Genomic DNA, 18730 nt, shown 5'->3' with positions numbered 1-18730 from the left:
TAATACTATATACTGCAAATCCAAAGGCTTTCATCAGCGGGTCATAGGCTCAATCACCATTGTGTTACCTCATTCAGCGATAGATAGTGACTTAACAGGCATTTATTTACATGAAAATCTTGGGATTTTCACTTTAAGTAAAGGTAATATTTTCCCCTATTATACTGTTGTCTTTTGTGATGCTAAAATTGTCATTAAGGAGGTGGTGGTAGCTCCTCAGGCTAGATCAGCTGCTTTAGACCCTTTCTCCCTTGAAAATACACAGTCCTATTTAAAAGAAACACTGTTAGAGGACAATTACAGGTACGTAGGAGCCACAGACACTGATGTAAGCCAGGGTTTCATTCGCTCATTCATTCTCTTTCAAACATAAACCCACCTTAACCCATAATGACCCTGTCTGTTGCTTTCTCGACTCTGAGTTCTCTGTTTGTCAATAAAAAAAGTTTCTAAAAGAAATGTTGGACTTTTAAACAATATACAACTATCGAAATATATAATGGTTAATTTCCAGTCCATTGACTTGGCTTGTTATTGTTTCAGCTTAACAGGACAGAGGCTGGGATAATGCACAGAAAGTCAGAACAGCATTTGATGTTAAACCGAGAAATTAAACCTATGCTGGCTCCTGCCTGTTCAATGCTTGTGTGAGATTAGTCTAATATTCTGACATAAACAGAGGACCGCACATTAATATAAACATACTGTACAAACAAGTACACTGAAGCAGTTCTGCATGAAGCTGTGTGGCCCCTCCGTTACTCTCCCAACGGCTTTTATAGGCATTATCTAGATTTGATTTATGCCCCGGGCCTGCGCTGATTGTTTTCTATTTGCAAAAGTGACTGCACAAAGAAGCTTTGCCTCCAAAAATCCTGCACAGACCACTAAATCAAACCCACCAATTAATTATAAAGGAGAGAGAGAGAGAGAGAGAGGGAGAGAGAGGGAGAGAGAGAGAGAGAGAGAGAGAGCAACCCAGCAATTAATTATACAAGTGAGAGAGATTGAGAGAGAAGTATGGCAGAAAAACAGTCAGGATTCACAGCGACTATCTGAAGCCCGATTTATTGTTTCTTTAAGTTCTACAATACAACTTAAAAACATTCAACATGTCATTTGTTGAAATCCTGGACCAGAGCTATTTAATGTTTAACAACTTATTTTAGAGGAGCAATAGTATTTAGTTGGACTTTTCTAACTTGTTAACATTGATTATTCAAACACATCCGTTGTTTAATGGTAGATTCATCTATTTCAATATTTGATTTAATTTTTACGAGTATTTTTTTTAGTGTAGAAACGTCGCATTCTCCACTTACAGAGCCTCATACATGTAGATGTGGCGGCTTTTCGGTTTTTATGTCAATGATATTTTATAAACTAAAAGCTTAATTGATTCTTGCATCAAAAAGATAATCATCTTGTTGATCTTAAATTAATCTGAGTCAAAAAATAATATTGTTTTGTGTGAGGCCCTTTTTGTTCACACATTGTTTGGGAATGCTACACTTCATTACAGTTCAGCTGATATAATTTATTACCATGTTAGTCAGAGGTACAACATCTAACAAAAATGTTTAAGTGAAGCAAATATTTGTCTTGGTGTTCACTATACAGGCTATGAGCTGTCTGTCCCAAGACAGACTCCAGATGGCGCTGTTGACCAGAGTAGGAAAAAACCAATGCATGCTGGTAATTTGATATGTACATGCCTGTAATGACATACTGAATGTTTTCAATTTAAATGACATCTGGAGGTTTTTAAGATGTATGACTTTTATATAATAGAGGTCTAAACCAACTTACTCATGAAAACAGGTGATATTAGTGACAGCTGCAAACTGTGAGAGTCAATAACAATGTGCTGAAATTTAACAGATTATTAAGTTGTTTACTCAAGGCTGCTAAAATATATTTCCAGTTTTTTTCTAATATAAATGCGGGTTCATTATTAAATATGTTTACATTTACATTATACTGTACATTGAAACTTGCACACGGTTGGTATTGTCAACATCGGTGTATCAGTTCAGTTAGTGCCACAGCAACATTATGCCACATCTCTTTGACACCTCTTTCTTCTCTTATTAATCTTCTTCCTCTTCATCATCTTCATCATCGCCCTCTCCTGATTCAGGCACCCACAATCCAGAGTCAATACACCTACTCAGGTGGTATTTTCCTTCCTGCAAAAACAAAACACAATGACGCCTGTTTACGACAGAATGAGTTCATTAACAAACATATATTTTGAGCTGCTGTAACTGGCTGTCACTCACACGGCGCCATCTTGGGTATGATACACACTGTGTGTGTGTTTTTGACTTGGTCAATTTTTTTGTAAAAAAACGTAACCATCCACAATAAGTGAAAGGTGTACATAGCGTATATATTTATTATTATTATTATTATGATAGTATTTTATTGTCTTTTTGTCTTGCCTTTTTTTATCCATCACTTGTTTAACCTTGTCCTTTGAGCTGTTGTAATAAGTGAATTTCCCCCACTGTTGGAAGGGATCAATAAAGTCTATCTTATCATATATTTTATTTTGATTGAATTTTGTGCCTATTAAACTCTTTCTGGTTCATTCTTTTGACTAGAAACTTCTGTTTTAGGCTGAGCCGCAGTTACACACATACTCACCACAGGGTCGAATTTGTTGATAGCTTCCTGCAGCATCTGTATGTTCTTCTCATCAAAGCTCTTCTGTATTTCCTGTGAAAATAACAAGTCAAAGTCATTATGCGATGCTATGTTAGCGCTGAATCTAAATGAGCCAAGCATGGAAAGATTTGTTCTTGTCATGACTTAAATATCAGCATGTGATCACTTTAACGTAGACACCGGTGTCTACACTTTCAAAGTCATTTTTTTGATAACACAATTTTATCAAAGTATGGATTTAATTGTATTAAAATGTTCCATACCAATTAAAAGAACTTTGAGCAAGCTATCGGCAAAGCTCAAGTAAAACAAACAATGGATAATGCTGTTTAACTTGCACAGTGAGCTCATGTCTGACTGACGGGAGTCCATCCTGCTGAGCTGTGTATTGACTTCTCTGATTATCCAAATGCAACACGGGTCATATCAATAGACTGCACAAACACTGACAGCAAAAATCCATTTTAAACTGTTTGGAAATCTGTGGAAACATGCAGTCTCTCTCATGAGACTCGACTGTCAAAAAGAGAAGTTCTTTTAAAATAACTCCTGTCAAGAGCCAGAAGAGGAAGTGAACTTGTCTCTTGAAAAGCCACATTTTCTCATAAGTTAAAAACACCAACAAAAAAGACAAAAGCAGGAAAGTCTGTGTCTTAATCCCTAAGTATTTAAATATACCTTTATACTTCTCACACTATTAAAAGTGCTGTTTGATGCTGAAAACAACGTCAACATTGCATGTTCACTTTTAACAGTTGAATGAACTCAAGTAGAGACTTTTTGGCTTGTAGTTTTGGCCAGCTAATGTGGAGAGTAAACTTTGGACCTTACTACCGAGAAATTGATTGTATTAAACATTATATTTTGTGATCCAAGGAGTCAGCTTACTTTAGCTGAAGTTTAAGGCCTACTACAGATAAAGCTGGAGTAAATCTGCTGTGTTCAGAATACAGTCTGATATTTGATTAAAGAAAAGTTAATTTTCATATTTGACTGATTCAACCCTTAATTTTGACTACATTTATTAAATAAAACAGGTATTGGTTTGTAAATATTTTTGATGTTACAACATAGAAACAGAAGAGGAAGAATTCACCAAACTCCTTTAAAAAATCTGACATTTTCATATTGCCAGGCCGAGGGCAAGCTTTAAATACTTTGTGAAACACTGTCTACAACCCTTGCTCTATCGTTTGTGTCTTCTTGTAAATTCAGTATTAAAACTAACGACCCAAGTGTTACTTATGTCAACAAGGAGTAGCTCTTGCTCACCACCAGTTTGTTTCTACATTCTGTTATTTCATCCTTCAGCAGTTTGTCTTGAAATGTTTACTACTTTCCTAATAACTCAATGCAAATCTTATTTTAGTTACATGTGAACGCACAAAATCGGCCTTCCAATGCGGCAAGTTACTCCTTTAACTTTATGTTTGCATGTGTCTGTAAATGGTTTACCTTTGGCAGTGATTCATAAACCTCTACAGGGTCTAAACCACCTGGGCCCAGTCTCTGCTGCCTCTCCTCTTCCTCTAGCTCCTTCATAGCACTCTCCATACGACTCTGTGCACAGCTGCGCACCCGCTCCTTCAGCAACTCCAGCTCATGCTCAAACATATCTAGGTATTGCTTGTCTGCAGTCTGACATGGATAAGACAAAAAAAAACTTTTAGCGACAAATTCTAAACAAACATACCCAAAAAAGATAGTTCTGTGAATGGAAAAGGACTAAAGATGCAGGAGAGAAAGTTTACTACAGACCTTGATCTTTGAAAAGAAATCTCTGAAGCAGCCTCTTGGGTCGACCGCAAGTGTCCGAGCCAACTCCAAGATAAACTGCATAACGATGGCTTGGTGGGCCACCTGCTCCATCAGTGCATGTTTCTACAAGTGCAAAGAGAATTCACAAGACTTAACTTTGTTTTTTTACTTAACCAGAGCATACATATCTCTCTCATAGCACTCACCTCATCTATCTCGTGGTCTATACAGATGACAACAAGGCAATTAGCTGTCTCTTCGCACACCAGATGCGGGTTGTCTGACAGATGCTTCTGACTGTCGTCCCAGCGATGCAACATGCCTGGTGCAAACACAAGAACATTAAGCAACATATAAATTCAGCTCCTGAGGTTGAGTCTTTAACACAGGAAGAAAAATAGGTTCAAGTAGGTTGAGTCACAAGATTACTGTTGCTTGGTGAAATAAAAATATACATTACCATGTTTCCCCTTCGAAAATTGTAATTTTGTGTTTTAAAATGATAATCTCAAAGATTTTCATTTAAATTAGTGTCTGTTAAGTCACTAACTATCGGCGAATGAGGTAACACAATGGTGATTGAGCCTATGGCCCACTGATGAAAGCCTTTGCATTTGCAGTGTTACAGACTGGGTGTCTGGTGTGATTTTTGCGGGGGAAAAAAGCAGCAGTCCAAAAAGGAAAGCGACCGTCAGCAAGGAAAATCAATAGTTACAACAGGAGCCAACTGTGGACGTCACACATGCCACACTGTCTGGATATCTGGGAAGTGTGCTCTCGCAGTTACCGTTTACCGCCAGCATTACGAAATAGCTGGAAAACACCAGCATATGTCACAATCTATGAGCTATCAGCCTTAAAAAGTCAGTCATTACTCATCATTGTGATACTAAAAGAGACGGGCAGATGATACCAAAGCTCTAAAACTAGTTTCACTCCTGTGAAATGAACAGCAGTCTCTAAATAACATCCTTTTGTGCAATCTCACATTTATATTAACCATGACATTTAAAAACACAAGTCCTCAGTAGCAGCCAGACAAACTACACCAAAAGCCTACATTTATGTTTTGTGACAGAAAACATTTTTCATTTTTAGGCTTTTGGTCGAAGCATAGCCTAATTATTTTACCAAAAATATTGCACAAAAACATCTTTATGGAATGCAGACTTAGTAATATGATGCAGGCTTCTCTGGCTTTAATTGATCAAATACGAGACTAAAACTATCTGTGCTTGGAACATGGTCAAGTATAAAACACAAACAGTGGGCTGGAAGGGGAGTCACATTTGAAAGAAACCAACAATGTGAGGGAGACTACAAATATGCTCACATCAAGGCTAAAGCATACCAAAGTGTTTGATTTCCTTTGCATACTTCTCCACAAAGGTGTTATGCTTCGTCACCTTTTCCTCCTCTGTTTCCTCCTTTGTTATCGGACGGATGTTGAGTACACTCTTTAAACAATATAAAGCATAAAGATGAGTTGGCATACTGACAACAGGAGGTCACTCTAAATCTTGTGCTCATGATGATGACCGTGCCTTACTTTGCTGAATCCTTCTTTGCTGAGAGTGTCGACATTCCAGGGCAGTTTCTTTTTTTCTTGCCGGTATTCTTCAATCATTCTCTCATAAGACTTTTCATCCTTCTTTAGTTTTTTGACCTCGGCCTGGAGTTTCTTTAGCTCAGCGTCTTTCTCCTCATCCTCCTCTCCCTCCTTTCCTTCCTCTTCCAGCTTTTTAAGCCATCCCTGGGCTTCCTTCAATAGAGTTTTGCATTCTCCAAGGTTATTCTCCAGGTCTTCCCCTCTCTGCTGAAACTCAGCCATTTTCTCTAGCCGGGACTGTCGCAGCGAGTGTAAGAGAGTAAAGAGATAAATGAAAAAAGGAAATCTAAGACAAAGAGGGTGGGATATGGGAAGAGCATGAACTATTAGTTGGAATAATATGACGAAAATACAAACGTACATACAATGACATCAAATAGATCGAGTTGCTCAGCTTCATTTGGTTACAATAAAAAGGAACCCATACATGGTCAAACATGTGCATTCAATAGCTGAAATAAGCAATGGTGCTGAACCTCATGCTTCATACTAGGGATAGACCGATTATCGTCCGGGCCGATTATCGGCGCCAATATTCGGCATTTTGACGCATATCGGCATCTGCCTTTTTTTTTTTTTTTTATCCGACCTCCGATAAGAGATCAATTTAAAACTGGGTTATTTTGGCTCTGATGCTTATGCTTAAAGGCATTTAAACAAAGTGAAGTGTTGGAGTTTGTATTATTCAAAATTTTGACGCCAATATTTTCACTTTTACTGCAAATGAATATCGGCTTCAAATATCGGTTATCGGCCTCCTTGACTACTAATAATCGGTATCGGTATCGGCCCTGAAAAAACCATATCGGTCTATCTCTACTTCATACGAGCCCATACCGGTTTAAAGATACTGTATTAGCCTGTGCTATTACTTTGCTTTTTCCAGCAAGATTGGAGACACAGACATACTAAATAATGGAATACAAACAAGACAAGGGAAATCAGGGGGATTCTTGACACTACAACACACTCTAGACCTTTCACTTCACAAGTCATGTGACACCAGCTAAGCTCATTAAGTCACACAGAACAAGAATCAATACAAACTGAGCTTGACAGTTAGATCTGTAATTCACTTTAATTTGTGACTCCATTTATTTATTTATTTTTGGATGATTGTCTTCCAGGGCCTCTAAAAATGACTCAGATTATCACTTTGACTTGGTCCTAAATGACAAACAAAAATAAAGTTCACAGGTTGACAATTTAAGGGCTTCCTAGGTTGAAAATGTTGGCTATGACTGATCTTCTACAATGATGAATGGGCTATGTGAATACTGGTAATATTATCTCATAATTGAATTTTTTTTAAAGGAAAAAAAATATATTTTTCAGCAGATATATTCTAAAATAAACATTTTGTTACTGATCCTTAAGTTTAGGTTTAGCCTAGTTATTCTGGTCTACATATGTACCGACTAGAATGTTTAAATAATCCTTCCATTACAATTTCTAAATAACTAGGGATGCACAATATTATCAGCACGTTATCAGTATCTGCAGATAATGGCTTGAATGTGACATATCGAATGGGCAGATATGTCATTTATCTGCTGATAAAACAATGCTTTAATTATGCCTACATGATCTAGGATTCCCTAAAAAACGCTTGTGTAATGCTACGACTTTAACCCGGGGCGAGAGCACGCGCACTGCATGCACCACCCCTCTTCCGCCAAGCGTGAAGAAGGGTGCAAGATGTCTGCGGTATGGCACTTTTTCAAAGCAATATGTAAATTTTGCCCTAGCTGTGGCTGTTGTCAGGGTTTTCTCAGGGAGAGAATCCTCCGAGCCTGTCTAAGTATGAATATTCAAGTTTTATTTGAAAGAAAATGTTACATACAATTAAATATGGCATTCTGTACATAACCTGAATTTAAGTACTTTTCTTATATTGCCCAGTGAATGTGTACATTTTAAAAGGCACTGTATTATGTTATTTCTGTATCTGCCAGTGGGCCACAGAGTAGGCATGATATCAATTCCACTACAGGGAGACTTGATGTTCTCAGCAATTAGGTGTAAAAAACATGCGCCTAATGTATCGGTATCAAAATCGGCAATCAGCAAAAAGGGTTGGAAAATATTGGCATATCGGATATTGGCAAAATATCCAATATAGTGCATCCCTAATATCGTGCAACCTAAATAACCTAATCTTGATTCTTGGGCGGACCCATATAGATAATGATGATCATAATATGCAGTGGAAAGCTCGAGAAAAAGCTGGTTAGGCAACCGTGCAATGTGGCTGTAAGCTCTGTAATGATTGATCAAGAAAGAGCACCCTAATGTATTATTACTCCGTCAAGTTATTTTTCAAATAGGCTCTAAAGAATATTTCAGCTAATATCAGCAAATTGGGTGCCATTATAGGAGCACTAACAAAAAGGTCAACCCACTGTCAACCTGAGTGTTCTTTGGGCTTCCTTGATTTCGGCAATATATACTGTACAGTTTCTTACATCTTTTTTATTATATTCTCTTTGTAAAGCCAGTTTTAAGTGATGCTTTTTAAAATTGCTAATAAATGTTTGCTAGTTTTAAGCTAGCTAGTGGGTCCCTTAGGGTCACAGAATCAGAGGGGTCACAGATATCCGTGTAACACCTGTTTGGTCAACTATTTCTATGTTGACTCCTTCTGTTTTCGGTCTGTCACTAGGTCACTTCTACTTGTAAAACTAACCAGATAAAAGACTCCAAACTTCACGGCTACAACTAGTTTCACTGCTGACCCGGTGTCTCATTCTGAACAAGCTCGGCGTGTCGACGAAGGGACTGGTCTCATCTTCATCGTCTGACACATAGATGTGATCCCAGACGCTGTAGTCGATGCCTGCTTTGGTGCTCATCCTCAAGCTCTTCCTGCCCCGTATTCCTAGAGTTTTCAGTGTCTTTTACAGTACAAAAAAATACAGGGTTGTTCAGCTGGGAGACAAGAAACGAGACGGCGTCAGTACACAAGCCAGAAATTGATAGTTTCCCAATCCTCTTAGCGAGGGAGGAACACTCAAGCCGTTAAGAGAAATCCCCTTTCCGACTGTAGCCCCGCGCGCCTGGAATCCAATCAATATACGTCATCAAGAAGCGCGGGTTGAGTTATGTCTATTTATTTATTTATCTACTTATTTGCCTGTTCGTGTTTTATAGCCGACTAAACGGCTTCAACATAAAGGACAACACATTTTACAACAGATTCTTTAGAAACTGCAACTCCTCGTGGCAAATATTGGAATAATCACTTTGATAAAATTACATTGTATTTGGTCTGGACTCATTGTAACAAATATATAGTTAGCAACAAAGTCTCTGAAGTTTATTTTAAAATTATTCATTTAATCTATCCAACAAGTTGGTCTTTAATAAAAATATATATATATATATATAGAAAGTATCTTTCTGAAACCTGTGTGTTCTGTAAAACTGGCCCAGAGACTGTTATTCATTTATTTTAGACTTAGACTTTAGACTTTATTGTCCCCAGTGGGCAAATTCTTTTTCACAGCCAAAACTCTTAGACCAACACCACATGTAACATCTTAAGCATCAGACAGCAACATCTGAAGTAGCACATACAACCTAGCATCACACAACTGTATACAGTACCAACAAACAGTGCCCGCTCAGCATTTTATGAATGTATTTATGTTCAATTCTTCTGGATTGATTTTGAACATGTATTTGATATGTTATGTGGGACCAATATTCATTTACAGAAGAGGGATATTGTTCTTTTTTATGGGAAAAATTATCTGGACAGAAATGCTATCTTTTTTTAAAACCTCCTCCTTGTACATGGGAAATTTTAAATCCAGAAATGCAAATGGTCTGAAAGGAAACCCAATATTCAACACTTCAAGAATGAAATGAAACTGTATATCGATATATTGTAATTCATTCCTCATGTTTTGTCTCTGTATCATCTATTCATGTATTTAGAATAAAGGTTCATTAAAAAAAATGTTTTATAGTTAAAAATGTGTGTAACTGTAAAACGGTTAAATGACAGTAACACACTCATATGTTAATTTCGTGGATTTTACAGACTTTTGTTCGTCTTTATAACAATTAATGTATCGTAAGTTGCAAGTCTTTGTAAATTAACCTTGCAGAGGCATATGTTTTTAAAACAGTATATTCAGTCATGAATGGATGTTTAAAGACTGCCATTAGGTCACTGTTTTGTATCACTGTCTACACCCAGTTGTCTGTGTGTTGTTGCAGCTTCAATAACATTTTTATTTAAGTGGATGATATATAAACAGTGACAATTAAATGACAATCAAATATTCAAGTACATGTGTAACACTGCAATACAAACACAAACTTCATCATAAATATGGAAGAAGTGGATAATTGTTGTTGGTCAGGATGCACAGGTGTTTCCTCTTTTTAAGTGTTTTCAGTTTTGAGTTAGAGGGCACTTTGTCAACATGCCAAGAATATCTAGCTTGTGATAGCTTGCAAAAAAAAGGGAACAGTCTTTTTTTAGTTGATATATACGTGACTGATAGGAATCCGGAAATAATGGCCTGCTTTGATTCCAGTCTCACATGAATCAATTCTGTTAAGTCTATCATATATTCCCTGCAATGAGAAACCATGCATTATTCATTCATGTATGCTTAGATAGACTGCAGACACACTAATTGCATATCAGTTCAGGTGACATATTATGGAATGTGGTTCATCAGCTATATTAGGGTTACTCTATCAATAATGTATCTTTGATTAAAAAGTCAAAAATATATGTTTTTTTGTCCTAATCTCCTCCAAGGTTCTTTCTGGCAGGAAAGAAGAGCTGATGTGTATATACTCTGGGACGCATTAACTCACTCCACCCAAAACCAAATCTCTGATGTGGCTTTTCCAGCAAAAGATTAAAAAAAACCCCAAGAGTAGAGAGAATCTTGTAAACAGGAAACCTGTAATTACTTTTTCCAGTTCCAGCAACAACTGTGCTTCAATCCGTCACACTTTAAAACTAAGCAAGCATGGCCAGCTGCTATTCACATTTACTATGAGGCAATAAGGTCTTTTAGGTCATTGGATGAATGGAGTCTGTAACCTGGACTTTAAAAAGCAACAAACTACATATAAAAGACACTGTATGTATTGTTTATAAAAGATTTTATAATTTATCCACATTTAAAAGAAACATGTTACATATTGCAACTTAGTATTACATAGTTTTTGCTTGTATGGATGTTTTTTCAGTGTAATTAAGCAAGTACATCAATACAGTACACCACAAAAACGTGTGCACACACACACACACACACACACACACACACACACACACACACACACACAAGTCAACCGTTGCTCCATCAGTAGCTGTGGTTTAGAACAAGTTCACTGTGAAAATCTTCGCATAATAATGTTTTACATATACATCATCTCTCTAAATAGTCCTTTGCAGTGACAAAACCAAATAAAACAGAGACAATGCATGCATATTTCAGCCAATGTGGCCAAACACAAGAGACATAACTTGTAAATTACATTCTCATTTTCTACTACTTTCACTCTTAGTTCACTTAAAAAAAACTGTCAATTTAATAGAAATTAATATCTCATGATCAAAACATCTGTACAGCTTATGTGTACTTAAAACTTTGTCTGCCAACACTACATCCATTATCAGTTATCGATAATACAATCCTGTGTAAAAGTGACACTTGACCTGGTGTTACAACTTATTAAACACGTCAATATTGACACATTTGGGTTCTTCATGTATTTACAAATCTCATTAATCAATAATTGCTGTAACAGTGACTGACAGTATAACACTAAAATGGCAACAACTGCAAATAAATCAGCACTTTTAACTCAATACATTGAACCAGAGGCCCTCTTTGTGTTTACCAAACTCAACATTGTGGATCAGTTTGAGCAAAAGGATGCAGTATTTTTGTTACTTAGTTCCCATGACATAAATAAGGACATTTAAAAATTACTTATGATATTTTCCGTCAGCCTTTTTTTCACCATGGCAAAACTATTATTAACATCATCGTGTGAGTCACACCAACGTTGCTTTTTTTTCAAGAGCACTGCAGTTCAATTTGAGTCAATCGCACACTTACACGCGTAGTTCAGACTTAGCCTTGTTAAAAAATACATTATGACGGCATTGTGGTTCTTGTATTGCTAAAATAAAACCCTCAGAGATGAGTTCCAACATCACTCATTTAAACAACTTAACACACACAAACCTAGGGTAAGTTTAAATCATGAAATGTTACTGTTACTTATTGTGGTTACTGATCGTGAAACAGCATTATTTCTGCCACATAGCCTCGTTATTTCATTATTCGCATACCATTTTGCAACACATTAATATATTTCAGTTTCAGTCTAGTTTACCATGATGTGCCACAATGTCAAGTAGTTCAGGCCTGACAGAAAGCTGATGAGAATATGAACCGTGATGATGGAACTGTCTTTGATCATTGGCCATAGGCCAGAGTTAATACTTTCCATCAAACGTATTACTTGTACTGGTACTTGTCATGCCACCAATTTTAGCAGCATGATTAAATCACAAACTAACTAGGGGTTATTTCCTCTATAGTTCTGACTCTATAACATAACTTAGGAGAGAATTTCCCTGTAGTTGGTAAAACCCAGTGCAGTCAGTCAAAAAGTCCCTTTTAATTGTATGTATAAACTTTTGTTTGAATAATGTTTGCTAAAAACTACACTGAGTCAGATAGAAAAATACATGCATGGGACCAGTTTTTACATCCTCATTAGAATCTATTAGGATTTGGGTTGAGCACTACAGACAAAAATAGAGACAAAAATTAACACTTAAAAATCTAGCATAACCCCTGGTTGTTAGATAAACAATTCTATCAGATTAGGTTAAAGATAAGGTTAGAAAATATTAGCCATTTACCTACAAAATATTACATTTGCACACATTTTGTAGCAATAAGAGAAGTTAACGTCTCCAGTGTCACATTTTTTAACTGCACTTTTCAGTAAGTTAAGCTTCTGTGGGAGTATAAGAGAGAAAGCGACTTGTTCCAATCAGTACTTAGGTTGTACAAGTTGACCTTAAATCTTTTTCAACATACTCTTTTGGGCATTTTACATCAAAAGACAGCATCAATAGAGAGATAGCAGGAAATGAGGGAGAAAGAGAGGTCTCTCACCAGACTTAAACTGGGATTGTTGTGGTGTATGGTTGATGTACGAGCCCCTTGACATCATTTTGTATTAATAGCTGGTGACAAGCAATGCCTCTAGACTGTCAATACACATTTCAAGCCTCTATAGACTCACTCAACAGTGGGCACGGCAGCGTGTCTTGTGCCAAAGCGTAAAACATCCTTCAGGTTGTATTGTCCCATTCTGTTGTGTCTGTAGTAGCGGGTGTATATGATTACCCCAGCGATGACAAGCAGAACAACAAGTAAAAGTATCCCTGCTAAAATGTATCCAATGTAGTTGCCTGTTGGATAAAAGAAAATAGGAACAGAAAAAATTCAATGTCAGACCAATATCAAAACAGGTACAATTCACTATATTCACAGAGCGGCCATTTTTCTATGATATCACGTTCAGGGTGTGAAGCTAAAATGCTGTTTTAATGTTAGAATGGTGTCTATTAATGTTATTAAGGTAATCAATTTCTTGATTGACAAGGAACTGAATAGACAATGAGTAGTTTAAGTCCAGCCATACATACAAACAAATGAACAACCATTGGACAATAGCTTATGTTAGCATTTAGCCACTTCCTAGCTAATGTTACAGTTAGCTAAAAATGCTAACATTGATCTTCATCTTTTGATTGTGTTGCAATGCAAAAGGAAAGGTATAATTGCTACGGTAATGTTAGTAAGGGGGTGGTTGATAGCTAACATTAGATTTTGTCTGATGGTAACTCATGGGTTATCGAATGTGTTGTACAAAGTTAAGTCCTTTTATGTGTTTCCTGTCATATTTTATAACACTTTCAAAAGGTTGTAGTAGCCTTTGGGCACTTCCTAGCTAATGGTATTATTAGCTAGGAAGTGGCTGAATGTTACAATTAGCTGTTGTCTGATTGTAGCTAATGGGTGATGAAATGTTTTATTTTTTAACAGTTCATTGTCTTTTTTGTCAGATTTCCAACATTTATCTGACATACAACCTGGAACCCAGCAGTACACATAACAGCATTTTAGCCTCCCATCGGATATGGTCAATGAACCCTGGAAAGTGTGCATGTCAAAACTTAAAACTCACCTCTGACGTCCACGTTAAAGTCCACAGTGACAGGATCCCAATAGCCATTGCTAACAATACAGGTGTACTTCCCGCCATGTTCAACAGTTACAGATTCAATAATGAGGATGTTGCTCCTGGAAGGGGAATGGCTATGTGATGGAAGCGTCCAGTTGTACGTGGGGCTGGGGTTTCCCACAGCCGAGCAGTCCAGTTGCAGCTTGTCTCCTTCAGTAATGGTGATCGGCTCTGGAAGTGATGAACCCTTTAGCTGAGGCTTATCTGTTTGTTGAAATATAACATGTCATAATAGAAAATGGTAATAGTTTTGAAATGTTAACAGACTTTACATTTACACACGTAAACTAGCGCCATCCGGCCTCTACAGTACGGGACTTGTGTCTTCATCTTTTTTTTTTTTCTCCAAAATGTCTAGTAGTTACAGCCATTGAATTGGAATGAGAGGACTTGTCAGGGCTAATGGCCGCGCTAACTGTTTTGTTTGACGTTGATTATGCTTATAAACTGTCAACAATTACTTCATGTCTTCTTGTGCATTGTTATGTACTTAACTATAAAAAAGCATGGTACTGGCAATTTACATAAAAATTCCACTTACATGTAATAGATCAGTATTTATCATCCAATATTATAATGCTAATATATAGGCCTACAATACAACTGCATTTACTTTGAAATTTTAAACACAGAACTTTTACTTGTAATGGAGTCTTTGTACAGTGTAGTATTGCTACATTTAAACCTGCAATTATTGACTTTTAGCACTTGTGAGCAGCAAAAACAAGCTATAAGCAGAACATTGACTTATTCTATTATCTTATATAATGTTGGCAAAATATGTTAGCAAAAATTGATATCTACACATTCAGCGGATGCAATACAAAAATATAAATCATTTGGAAAACCTGACACAATTGTTGTCCAATTGGCCTATTCACTGTTATTTAAGCCTTATTTTTGGTATCCTCGATCCCAGAGGGAAATATTCTACCAAGCTAAATGCTTCGTTATGTTTACAAGCTTGTCAAGCTAATCAAAAAATGTGTCTTTCTGCCATTTGGTAATGAGCAGGTAGCATTCAGTTGAGAGCTATTGTACAGAAAATGTGCCTATTACAGCTACAAGACTGAGCTAAAACAATAAAGTATGTTGAATGAAAGAAACTATAAGGATTTTTAGAGATTAGCAGGATTGCAGAGGAAGGTGATAAATATCTGCTGCGTCGTGATTAGGTGCTACCTCTTTTATATTCAAGTAGTCATGCGATCTATGTCAAAAATAGTAATTACATCAGTTTTAAGAAATAGTTTAAAGGCAATTTGATAACAAGAAATGTCAAAGTGTGCAGTTAATTGTTAAAAGACTTACAGTACACAGTGGTAGGCACTTTTTGCGACCTCACCACTGGAGGGGGCTGTGGTCCTTCAGGTCCCAGTTCTAGCTCTGCTGCACACCAGTACTCTGCTCCATCTTCTTCCATTTGAGGGATGATATCAAATTTGTAGTCCACAGTCCTTGGTTTCTTTCCTGTCAAATTCCAGAATTTCTCTGTTGCCTGTATTAGATCGCCTCTGTAGAGGATCACAGTGAGGTTTTCAACAGGAGCAACATCAAGTACGGTACACTTCAGAGTGTATAGACGGCCCTCCTTCATCGGCCCAGAGTGATTCTCAAAGCTGATGGACACGTTATCTGGAGGCTCTGTAGAGACAAACAGAGAGAGAGATCTAAGGATGAGCACGCTTTAAAAATATCTAAAATAAATCTTAATATTCCCAAGATGCTTTATAACTGAATTACCACTAGCAGCACGGTTTTGTTCAAAAGCAAGTTTACTTACTGTACAGAGTTAAAGGCAGGACTGTACAACACTGGTAATCAGTAGCATTGTTACGATAGCACAGCAGAGATAGTTCCCATTCAGTCAATCTGTCAACGGTCCATGAAATGTTGGTTCCATTTGTTTCCTTCTGTCCCACAGCACTTTCTATATCAAATAATTTGCTGTGGCATTCGTGCTGACATACAAAGCAGGTGGCAGACGCTGGGTCACCATACTTCACTACCAGTTCGGATGGAGAGAACACAGGTTTATCTGCACAGTTATGATCTGTAACACAGACATTGAAAGAGGTTACTGTAAAAGAAGCATCTAAAACTGGTATTTCACACATTCATTCAACAGACCAAAAGTCATATCACTGGTATAAACTGCATCCGTTTAGAGGTTACGTTATGGCATACTACTAAGGTCAATCTGGCCATACTAGCAATCTGACCACTCGTATTAAAAGGTCTCCCAAATTCAAATCTCCTTTATTGTCACGACTCTTTTATGTACGATAAAGCCAAACAATATTTCACATGTAAAATATTCAATATGTAAGAATAACATATGTTTTGTAGACATAACTACAAGAACTAGCCCATATAAAGCTAATATACCCTACTTTAGACAAACTGAAAGACATATCAAAACTAAACTACAATACTAGAGTAAACCGGAATTATAAAAAAAAAGATACGATAAAACGGGGTACATTTTAATAAGTGAATGTGAAGCCTTGATTTTTGCCCAATCTGATTTTTAAAAGTGCTGTGAAAAACACCAAACAAAACTTTAAAAAACAAAATACTGTAACCTATTTGATGGTATGTTCATGTAAAGCAGAAAACTAACGATAGGCTACATGTTATCTCGTTGTCTATAACGGGAATAAACGGCTATAAAACACATATCTGACCGCGGCTGAGCCGATACGACAAACTTACCACAACTGGAAACATGGAAGTCCTGCAGGATATTCAAGAAAGACAAAACAAAAATCACGTCACTGAAAAACATCATGTCTCCGTTTATGTTGGAAGCAAATGAGCGGTCCGGTAACAACAATCGGTTGAGTACGGTGGGAAAAATGAAGTGAAAGTAAAGACGCTGTGAAATAAATCTCCTGTCCACCAGCTCCCTTGTGATTTTAGAACTGCTGTGTCCGGTGATACCTACAGCAGCTTTCTCAGCGACGTCATTTTTGTGGGAAGGACAAGTGAAATTAAAACGTGTTAGCAGTCAGGGAAATTTTCTGAGGTATTCAGGGGACTTTTGGGCAAAGTATAGCTATTACCCTTAGTTAACGTTTGATGACCTATGGACTGCTTTTTGGTGGAGGAACGGTATTTTCCGGAAACATACTTCCCTTATCGGATTCCTGAAAGTCCTTCCTCCCTTTAGTGAAAAGAATCCTTATCTGTTATCATTGTCAGTCTCCCTTCACATATCTCTGCTCCCTCCGTTCATACTCTGAATTCTTGATATCCAACTGTTTCTCATTTTTCTCTCTCAGTGTTGCCTGCCAGGTTATTATTAATCTGTTGTTCCCTCTCTTCTGCCCCTCCTTACTCAAGCTTGGCAGGACTCCATGGCCAGATATTTTTACGGCACTTGCGATTAGAAAAGTTCAGCAGCAGCCGGGAATTGTGTCATGACCTACTCTATGAAACCCAAACCCTGACCAAAACCACTTACATACAGTACATTTAAAAGAGTAATAACCTGACACAATTAGGCTACTTTCTTTACCCTGAATAAATGTGTCTTTTGGGCTAGTTAGAAGCCAATAATAATGGCCCGATTGCCAAAATTGCTTTTCTTTAAAATCCCTCGAAGTGCAAATAAAATGACACATTGGGAACATTTATGAAGTAGCAGTTAGCTGGAAAGACTGCATGATCCACAGTGAGTCATGTTTCCACTTCAGTTTCTCTGTCAATACAAGAAGTGAGTGAAACAGTGGGCTTTAAAGTGCGGGTTGATTGATTTTGATATCTTTGGACAGAGTGAGGCTAGCTTTTTCTCAGTCCTTTCGCTAAGCTAAGCTAACCAACTGCCAGCAGTATCTTTGTTTTTAGCAGAGGACTTCAACTTTAGTTTTTGTATGTGTTAAACAAACAATATATGACTAGTTAATTTGTTATTGTTAGATGTGCTGGCTGACAATGTTATTAATGTTCAGTGTTATTCTTCTTTGGTATGAGAGCAATTCCCACTGACTCCATTCCCTACGCGAAGCTATGCTAAGCAGCTAGCTTAGCTTAGCTTTAGCTTGATGAATTTAAAACAGCATTTTACACCGTTGTCTATTTATACATTAAACAAACCCAATATAACATTTGATTAGTGACCAAGTGGTGCTGGACAAAAAATGGAGTTAGGCCTATTTTTAGACAGTGCCAGGCTATCTGTTTCCCCTGATTCCAGTCTTAATGCTAAGCTAAGCTAACCAGTCTGCTGGCTGTTAATTTTAAGTAACATTTTCCACTTTTATTAAACAAGATACAACATTTCAATGAGTGAGGTTCTTGTTGAAATATTTAGTTAGGACTATGTTTTGACAGAGCCAAGCTAGCTGTTCCCTCTACGGGATAAGCTAACTGGCTGTTGGTAGTAATGTT

General features: G+C 37.1%; 2 protein-coding genes across 2 annotated transcripts; both read right to left on the bottom strand.

The window, feature by feature from the left end:
* Positions 1–2090: 2090 nt before the first annotated feature.
* LOC138595135 (hsp90 co-chaperone Cdc37-like) lies at positions 2091–8889 on the bottom strand. Its single transcript, XM_069666475.1, has 8 exons — positions 8773–8889; positions 5978–6274; positions 5780–5885; positions 4635–4750; positions 4429–4551; positions 4126–4308; positions 2650–2721; positions 2091–2189 (listed from the first exon to the last, which is right to left on the bottom strand). The coding sequence occupies exons 1-8, from the start codon at positions 8887–8889 to the stop codon at positions 2091–2093; spliced, it is 1113 nt and encodes a 370-aa protein (XP_069522576.1).
* A 2261-nt stretch (positions 8890–11150) lies between these two features.
* LOC138594780 (vascular cell adhesion protein 1-like) lies at positions 11151–17251 on the bottom strand. The gene is made up of 5 exons (XM_069666005.1): positions 17054–17251; positions 16122–16391; positions 15650–15982; positions 14282–14542; positions 11151–13502 (listed from the first exon to the last, which is right to left on the bottom strand). Exons 1-5 carry the CDS (start codon positions 17127–17129, stop codon positions 13330–13332), a joined length of 1113 nt encoding a protein of 370 aa, XP_069522106.1. The 5' UTR covers positions 17130–17251; the 3' UTR covers positions 11151–13329.
* Between the last annotated feature and the right edge of the window lie 1479 nt (positions 17252–18730).

The sequence above is a fragment of the Semicossyphus pulcher genome, unplaced genomic scaffold, assembly GCF_022749685.1.
Source record: "Semicossyphus pulcher isolate SPU_LCO1_2020_fin unplaced genomic scaffold, fSemPul1.0.p SCAF_17, whole genome shotgun sequence".
Lineage (NCBI taxonomy): Eukaryota > Metazoa > Chordata > Actinopteri > Labriformes > Labridae > Semicossyphus > Semicossyphus pulcher.
This window is presented reverse-complemented; position numbering and strand designations above follow the sequence as displayed.